Here is a 7,603-nt window from a genome sequence, read left to right as displayed (position 1 = left end):
CGATCAACCTATAACTATGATCTTTCTCTAGTTTAAGGAATCATACAAAACGTAATGATCCTTTTTCACCTAAACAAACAAAACTACTCCAAGAAAATGCTCCTCGCCTAACTCTGACCTAATAGCATTAATTAATCACAAAATCCACAGATTAAATCCACAACAGATAAGAGAGAAACTCCAGCTTGGGCAAGTTTCTCTAACTAAGTCCACCATCCAAAACCTAATAAAGGTAACACAACAAATTAGTTTCTGAACTTTACCAAGTCACCATGCAAAAGATTTCTTGCATTTTATTCTCCGACCCATTGCCGAATTTCCTAGCAAACGATGCAGATACGAAACCCTAGAATAGTCTGAAATTCTCAACCGAACCCCTTACGAAGGGAAACACAGAATTCTTGAAATAAAGTAGTAACTACGCTATCCCATCGAAGAACCAAAATATCGAAAGCGAGGCAGTAAACAGTAACAAACACATTAATTAAGGGCAAACAGGTATGGATTAAAGTACACGAACGAACGGGTCTTTCTCGGAAGACAACCACGAGAGTTCGGTACAATGAATATTCCTGCTCTGCGATGCAGTTACTGCACGTCCGTTATAGCCAATAAAATTCTGCCACGTTATGACTTTTTAGCGCGAATCCGTTGGATCCCCGAATTTGATAAACGGTGTAGATAGAGTTTCACCTTTAGTAGTTGGTTTTGGACTTTTGGTCCTCCGACCTGGGACCGTGGAAGGTAATTGTGTACTAGTCTCCATTTCCTCTTTTCCGTGACTCTGTTAGATGTATTATCTAAAAATAACAAAAAGATCCATGGAAACAAAAGATAAAACAAAAAAAAATTAGAGGCAAAGCAGATGCTGATGCAGCCAGCCACCAAGTGAACAAATAGGACCCATACCATTAAGAATCCCAGAAAAAGAATTGAGAAGATATACCCCCAATTAATTTCTACAAAGAATGTTGGAAATAAATTATGCTTCAGTTTAATCTTATTTCCCTCAAAGATTCATTGATCCAGCAACAAACCTTACCAAACATTCTATTACCATTCAGATTAACTCGGGTGGCCGTTTTCCATGTTGATGTCTGGGCAGGGATTGACATGCAGTCCATAAACATGTCCCATTTTGGATCTTTTTGTTTCCAAGTATCTCCTGTTCTCCTTTGTGATGGCAGTCACTAAGGGCACCCTGCCTACAATGGTCAAGCCATAGCCCTTGAGCCCGATGTACTTTGAAGGATTGTTAGTCATCAGCTTCATTGTTCGGACTCCAAGATCCCTTAGTATCTGTACAGAGATGAATTCATCTGTATTTAAATGCAACAAGTAATTGGATTGATCCCATCTATATTCTGTATGCATTCTCTTGATGTTTTAAAAAGCTATACCTGAGCACCAATACCATACTCTCTGGAATCAACAGGTAATCCCAGTTCCTCATTCGCCTCAACAGTGTCATGTCCATCATCTTGTAGATTGTAGGCTCGAAGTTTGTGTCCCAAACCAATTCCTCTGCCCTCGTGACCACGGAGGTAAATCAAGATGCCCCTACCTGCAGCTTCAATCTTCTGCATTGCGAGTGCCAACTGGTGTCCGCAGTCACATCGGTCTGATCCAAAGATGTCTCCAGTGAGACACTCGGAGTGCACTCTGACCAGAACATTTAGTCCATCACCAAGATCACCCTGTTTACAATGTCATCGCAAATATGAATATTTTGTAATTACAGAAGAATAAGGCCAAAGGCACAATACACCACCACTTGCCTTTAGTTTGTATATGACTATACGGAAAATAACAATCTACATTATTAGTGTGCAACGCATAGGGTCAATGTGTGACAACAATGGAGCTAAAAGAAATTACTCTGCCACAAACACCCCCAAATAGAAAGCTTAAGGAACTTCAAATAAGCATTTACATCGCAATTTCTCAAATACTCACCTTAACCATGGCTATATGCTCGATTCCATCCCAAACTGATTTGTAGCAATATGCAGTGAATGGGCCCCACATGGTTGGTATACGAGCAGCAGATGCATGTTCAACTAATCTAGACCTCTTTCTCCTATATCTGAAAATTGTTTCGCGGGTCAGACTCCAAATTTAGACAGTATTCCAAAAGACGCAAAAACAACATGATTTAGTGTGTATCGTTCAGGAGCTCCACTGTCATAAGTGTGTACCCACCACTTATACACGTAGGAAAAAATGAAAAGAAACAAATGCTCTGCAATGGAGTAAGTTCAACGAATATAAATCATAACCACTTTGGAGTGTAAATAGTTACAAAGGCAGTTTAAGAGAGTACCTAATTAAATCAGCAATAGATACTACTTTTAACTTTTCTTTTCTGGCAAACAGTTTAAGCTTTGTTAGTCTGGCCATGGAACCATCATCGTCAACAATCTCACACAGAACTCCAGCAGGCTCTAATCCAGCCAGTGTCGCAAGATCTACCGAAGCTTCTGTATGCCCAGCTCTTTTCAGGACACCACCGTCCCTGTACTTCAAGGGAAATATGTGTCCCGGGCGGTTGAAGTCCTCAGGCTTTGAATCTTTTGATGCAAGAGCCCTTATTGTCGTTGCCCTGTCGTGTGCTGAAACACCTGTACTTGTTCCACGTTTAGCGTCCTACAATGGCAGTATTACTTCTGCTCCCTCATTAATTCATTCTCTGATATTGTATCCAATGAAAGATCTAAACAAGTAAAGAAAAACAGATGTTTTGTGTGATACTGCACATATAAAAAAGATCATGATTCGACTATTTCTTGAGTTCACTCAAGTCTGTTTATCCCCAAGAAAAAAAAAAGGCACAAAAAAACTTTGAGAGCCAATTAAAAGGTTTGCCCATGAAACAGTTAAACTATGATAATTAATAAATGAAACAAGTTGTGTTTGCAGTTTGTTAGTAGGGAAACAACTTACCACTGAAACAGTGAACGCAGTACAAAGTTTCTCCTCATTTTCCTTGTGGCTTACCATCAGGGGAAGCTGCAACCTTTCCAAGTCGTCAGACATCATGCTCACACAAACTATCCCAGTTCCATGCTTCACAAAGAAAGCCATAGCCTCGGCAGTGACTTTTGATGCAGCCATTATTAGGTCTCCTTCATTCTCTCTATCCTCGTCATCTACAACAATAACCATCTGCAATGTCGATCCAAAAGAATTGTTAACTGTTTCAGTATTCATAAATGTCACTAAATAAAGTCTAACCTTTCCTTGTTGAATGTCTTCAATGGCCTCTGAAATAGATGAGAAGCCTTCTGATGGCAGATCCAAATCACATTCATCGTTTTCACCAGGGAAACCACTAGCAGTTGCAGCAGTATTGGCTGAAAGACTTTCTAACACACCAGGATCAGGTTTCAACTCAACTCCAGCTGATAAGTCATTAATGAGAGCCTCAGGTGCAATTTTACAACCAACAGAACGACTGAGATGGTTGCCTTCCCCAGAGAACTCTGTAGATTTTAATTTCAAACTCACTTTGATACTGACACCCACTTTTGCATCCAGCTGCTTGAAAGACTTGACTGTTGTCAGAGTATGAATGTTTCCACCATAGAGACAATTGAACTGTCTGGATGCATTTGTAGACACCAAGAGGATCAAAATGGAAAAGGCAATTTTAAAAGGTTGATACAGGTGAGTTTATGACATTAGTCATTGATTCCAGCAATCAAGACAGCGTACATACCAAATGACAATGTACAAGAAATATACTACACATAAGTATATAAGCAGGATAGCAGCCAAGTATGCAAGTAAGCTCTATATAAGTTCAAAATATTACTAAATCATAAAAAGGCTCAATGCTAAAATCCTCCATATGAATATCATCCAGCATGAGCGCATCAAACTCTCTTGAGTCTTGCACAATCTTGCAAGGCTTTGTTTTTGTACTTTTTTTTTTTTTTTTTTTTTTGTGACTGATTGTGTACATCAGAAACTAGTATTTCTGAAAACTACAAATCATAAGCCTTCCCCAGCTATTCCTTAATATCAATTTCTGTGTATTGTTGAAAAAAGATACACATATGCATATATATGTGTGTCTATATAGAGATAGACAAAAATCTGCTGTTGTTAAATGAGCTCATGGTTGTACATGTATCAACTCCATACTACCGAATTCTCCCCAGCAGGTCAAGATTATATAAAAACATGGACAAGAACAACCAAAACAGATCATTGCAAAAGCTCTTTAGAATCCATCCAAAACCAAAATATGCACGTCAGAAGCACTGATGGAAAATCTCATGCTTCTGGATCTATGCAAGTAACTTACAGAAAACAAAATATCTATCCTGGCAGACATTTTCCCGATGATTCGGACACACAATCATCAATCCAAACACGATCCAAAATAATCGAAATAAGCGCGAGAGAACGCCTTACCTATAGCGAGGCAGAGTGGCGCGAGAGCAAGCAAAGTTAACGGAGTCCATCCTTGCCTAAAATTTGAATCCAACAGCAACGCACTGCACCGCAGCGGCAGATATATATATAGACAATATATCCTAACTGATATACGAGTTTCGACGACACTGACTCCCTCAGGACGAAACGGAGCAAAAGCAAAAGGCAAGAGAAATTAACAAAGCTGTCTTCGACAAACGCAGGTAAAATTATCAACACGCCTCCTCCATCACAGCCCACTGGATAACACTCACGCACTCGCAAATAAATGCCCTCCCCGCCCATGTGCATGGCCTTCACATTACTAATAATAACAAAATAAGATAAAATAATAATAATAATAATAATAATAATAATAATAATAATAACAAAATAAAATAAAATAATAATAACGACTAAAATCGATTTTTATATTGGGTATCTTCATAATATTTAAAAGTGGCAATTTGATTCCAGTATGGGACACCAAAAAGTGTAGGTACTGGGCCAACATTGTATATTAACCAACCAAAGAACAGAAACAGGATCACCATAAAATTCCAATCCACTGTCTCATCTAATTCTATTTCTAACCTGATACCAATTTTGTTGTAGGATAAAAATTTCTCATACTTTCCAGCTTAGTACAGCCCCAAGAACTTCCACCAAAACGTCCCTACCAAGCCCCAGATCGCAGTGTTAACCAGTGCCATCATAAACCCGAATTTGAACACCTCAGGAATGTCTACATACCCGGCTGTTATATTGTCGACAAAAACAACATCCCCATATACATGTTAATAACAATTCAACTGCAAAACATCAAGAAAAAAAAAAGTTGCATTGTACCTCCAGCATATACGGCAGCCTGACCGCTGCTGTAATGAGTCAAAGCGCCGAACAGGCAGGTGTTGTAGGCAAGAGCCAAGGCCGAGAGATCGGCCGGCACTCCCGATGCCAAATGCATGGCGAGAAACGCAGGGTACAAAGCTCCGACGTGGGCCGTTTGGCTTGCGAATAAATAGTGAATCAAGAAGTAACTACCCTGAAGAACGCCGAATGCAGCAGGCCAGCTTAGAGATAACGACTGCAGCGATGCAGCTACGTATGTCGACATCCAGCTAATGATCCCAAGGTCAGCCAGCTGGCCTGCCATTCCGACGAGGACAGCAAACCACGCGAGAGTATCCCACGCTGCTCTCTCATTCAAGCAGTCATCCCAGTCAAGAACTCCCGATAATAAGAGTATAGATAATCCCGTCATTGCAGCAACAACGCTCGAAACACCTACAGCATCCCTGCAGAGGGTAAATTATCTAGTAAATGAAAGATGCTCCAGAGAACAACAGTTTTTATCGAATTTTGAAATCCAATCCATCACGACGTTACGGGACCAGTTAGGAAATGATCCACATACCCGAAAACCCACAGAGAAACTGCTAGGAGCATAGTGGAAATCATCACATATTCATTTTTTGTGACAGGTCCCATTAGCGCTAATTTCTCGGCAGCAATGGCAGGGGCTTCAGGGGTATCTTTTGTTTCGGGAGGGAAAAGATTGTATAATATTAACGGCGTAGATATTAGAGATACAAAACCGGGTAGACTAGCAGCCTGGAACCAAGAAATCCACGGGTTCGGAATCACCACTCCAAATCCTGCAGCTAAATTCAGGCATAGGAGGTTTTGAGCTGCGGCAGTTAGGAAAAGAGCACTTGAGTTGTTAGAAGACTGTCATGAGCGAAAAGAGCCGAACATGAGCAACAAAGAAACAATAGGTAGCAGCCATTGAAAGGAAGCTGAAGTCATTACAATCAAAGAAGATGAAGAAAGCTAATGCACTGGAAACAGAACAATGGCAGGTTAATTATGCAGAAGTTCACCATTTCTGCAGCTATTTAACTAATCATACAGATGCAAAGCAGCACGAAGAACGAGAGATCCAAATTGGAAACAGAATCGATTATCTGAAGTTGGAGGTATTGCAGGATAGAATCAACCTGAAGTTGAGATTGCACGAGATAAGAGCCAAGCTTCTTCCTGGAAGGATCTCCAGGCTTACTTCCGGACGACAATGCTAAGGATTTGATGATCGGCAGGAACACGCCGCCTGCCCTAGCGGTGGAGCTCGGCATTGCCGGAGAAATCAGTGCCTCGCTTAAAGTCAGGCCGTACGACAGCCCCAGGGTGCTACTCCCCAACCACTTGACGAAGTAAGTTGCAATGCGATCGCCCAATCCCGTCTTCACGAAGCCGCGAGCGAAGAAAAACGAAAATACGGTCAGCCAAATTACTTCGTTTGTGAAGGCGGAGAAGGCGGCGCGGAACGACAGCGTTTTGGTGAGGATGGAGACGGTGAGTCCAAGGAACGCCCACGCGCCGACGGGGAGGGGGCCGAGGACTAGGCCGGCGATGGTGGAGAGGAAAATGGAGAGCAATTGCCAGGCCTGAGGAGTTAATTCGTCCGGCCGGGGAATGAGGAAGCAGAATACGCCGCCGATGGAGAGTGATGCAACCAGAGGAACAAGACGAGCGCCTCCTGGAGAGGTTTCGGGTTCGGGATTGGGATTGGAGGAAGAAGAGGATGAGAGAGTTAGGGTTCTTTTGGGGGTTTTGTGCACAGTACGGAAATGGAGAAAATTCCTGCGGCGGTCAAGGGTAGCGGCGGCGGAGATGGAATTGAAGGAGTAGAGATAAGGGGGAGACAGGCGGGAGAAAGTGGTGGCGGAAGGGATGAAAATTGCGGCGACGGTGGTCGCCATTGTTGGTTGGACTGAAAGGAAGGTGAGTGGAGGAAGACGCCGATGACGTGTCGAAACTACAGGAGACGGTATATCCTTGTGGTGTCCGACTCCCGGGATCTCCCAACCACTGCTTGTTGTCAGTCATTACAGCAACAGTCAACAGTCCGAAGTCACGCCGTGCCGTAACAAATCGTTTCTCTAAACCAACGGTCTTTTACTTTTTCTTCTGTATTTTTTTTAACCAACGGTGTGTTTTTTAAACTTAGAATATATATACACACTACTCTTTCTGTTCATAAAAAATTATATGTTATATAAGTTAAATATGAATTTTAATAAATATATTATTATATGAGTTGATTGTGATAGAAAATAAAAATATTTTTAAATAGTAGTATATGAGTTAGTTAATGAAATAAAATTTTTTTTAATAAATTAAA

The 7,603-nt window shown here is 41.3% G+C and overlaps 2 protein-coding genes across 9 annotated transcripts; both read right to left on the bottom strand.

Annotated features, from left to right (window-relative positions):
- Positions 1 to 676: 676 nt before the first annotated feature.
- LOC127260602 (bifunctional riboflavin biosynthesis protein RIBA 1, chloroplastic-like) lies at positions 677 to 4,565 on the bottom strand. Of its 6 annotated transcripts, none has more exons than XM_051288421.1 (8): positions 4,420 to 4,565; positions 3,235 to 3,601; positions 2,944 to 3,165; positions 2,324 to 2,646; positions 1,957 to 2,086; positions 1,401 to 1,697; positions 1,058 to 1,299; positions 677 to 800 (listed from the first exon to the last, which is right to left on the bottom strand). In XM_051288421.1, the coding sequence occupies exons 1-7, from the start codon at positions 4,467 to 4,469 to the stop codon at positions 1,066 to 1,068; spliced, it is 1,623 nt and encodes a 540-aa protein (XP_051144378.1). In that variant the 5' UTR covers positions 4,470 to 4,565; the 3' UTR covers positions 677 to 800; positions 1,058 to 1,065. The 6 variants fall into 6 exon arrangements, with proteins under 6 accessions (XP_051144378.1, XP_051144377.1, XP_051144375.1 ...); XM_051288420.1 differs by having other exon boundaries at positions 697 to 800; positions 1,043 to 1,299; XM_051288418.1 differs by lacking the exon at positions 677 to 800 and adding an exon at positions 890 to 959 and having other exon boundaries at positions 1,043 to 1,299.
- Positions 4,566 to 4,623: 58 nt separating this feature from the next.
- On the bottom strand, positions 4,624 to 7,254 carry LOC127260601 (dicarboxylate transporter 2.1, chloroplastic-like). 3 transcript variants are annotated; one of them, XM_051288414.1, is made up of 5 exons: positions 6,420 to 7,254; positions 5,837 to 6,150; positions 5,269 to 5,717; positions 5,014 to 5,176; positions 4,624 to 4,744 (listed from the first exon to the last, which is right to left on the bottom strand). In XM_051288414.1, the coding sequence occupies exons 1-4, from the start codon at positions 7,179 to 7,181 to the stop codon at positions 5,061 to 5,063; spliced, it is 1,641 nt and encodes a 546-aa protein (XP_051144371.1). In that variant the 5' UTR covers positions 7,182 to 7,254; the 3' UTR covers positions 4,624 to 4,744; positions 5,014 to 5,060. The 3 variants fall into 3 exon arrangements, with proteins under 3 accessions (XP_051144371.1, XP_051144373.1, XP_051144372.1); XM_051288416.1 differs by having other exon boundaries at positions 4,640 to 4,734; XM_051288415.1 differs by lacking the exon at positions 4,624 to 4,744 and having other exon boundaries at positions 4,923 to 5,176.
- Positions 7,255 to 7,603: the final 349 nt, after the last annotated feature.

The sequence above is a fragment of the Andrographis paniculata genome, unplaced genomic scaffold, assembly GCF_009805555.1.
Source record: "Andrographis paniculata isolate CXL003 unplaced genomic scaffold, ASM980555v1 Contig62END, whole genome shotgun sequence".
NCBI classification, from domain to species: Eukaryota; Viridiplantae; Streptophyta; class Magnoliopsida; order Lamiales; family Acanthaceae; genus Andrographis; species Andrographis paniculata.
This window is presented reverse-complemented; position numbering and strand designations above follow the sequence as displayed.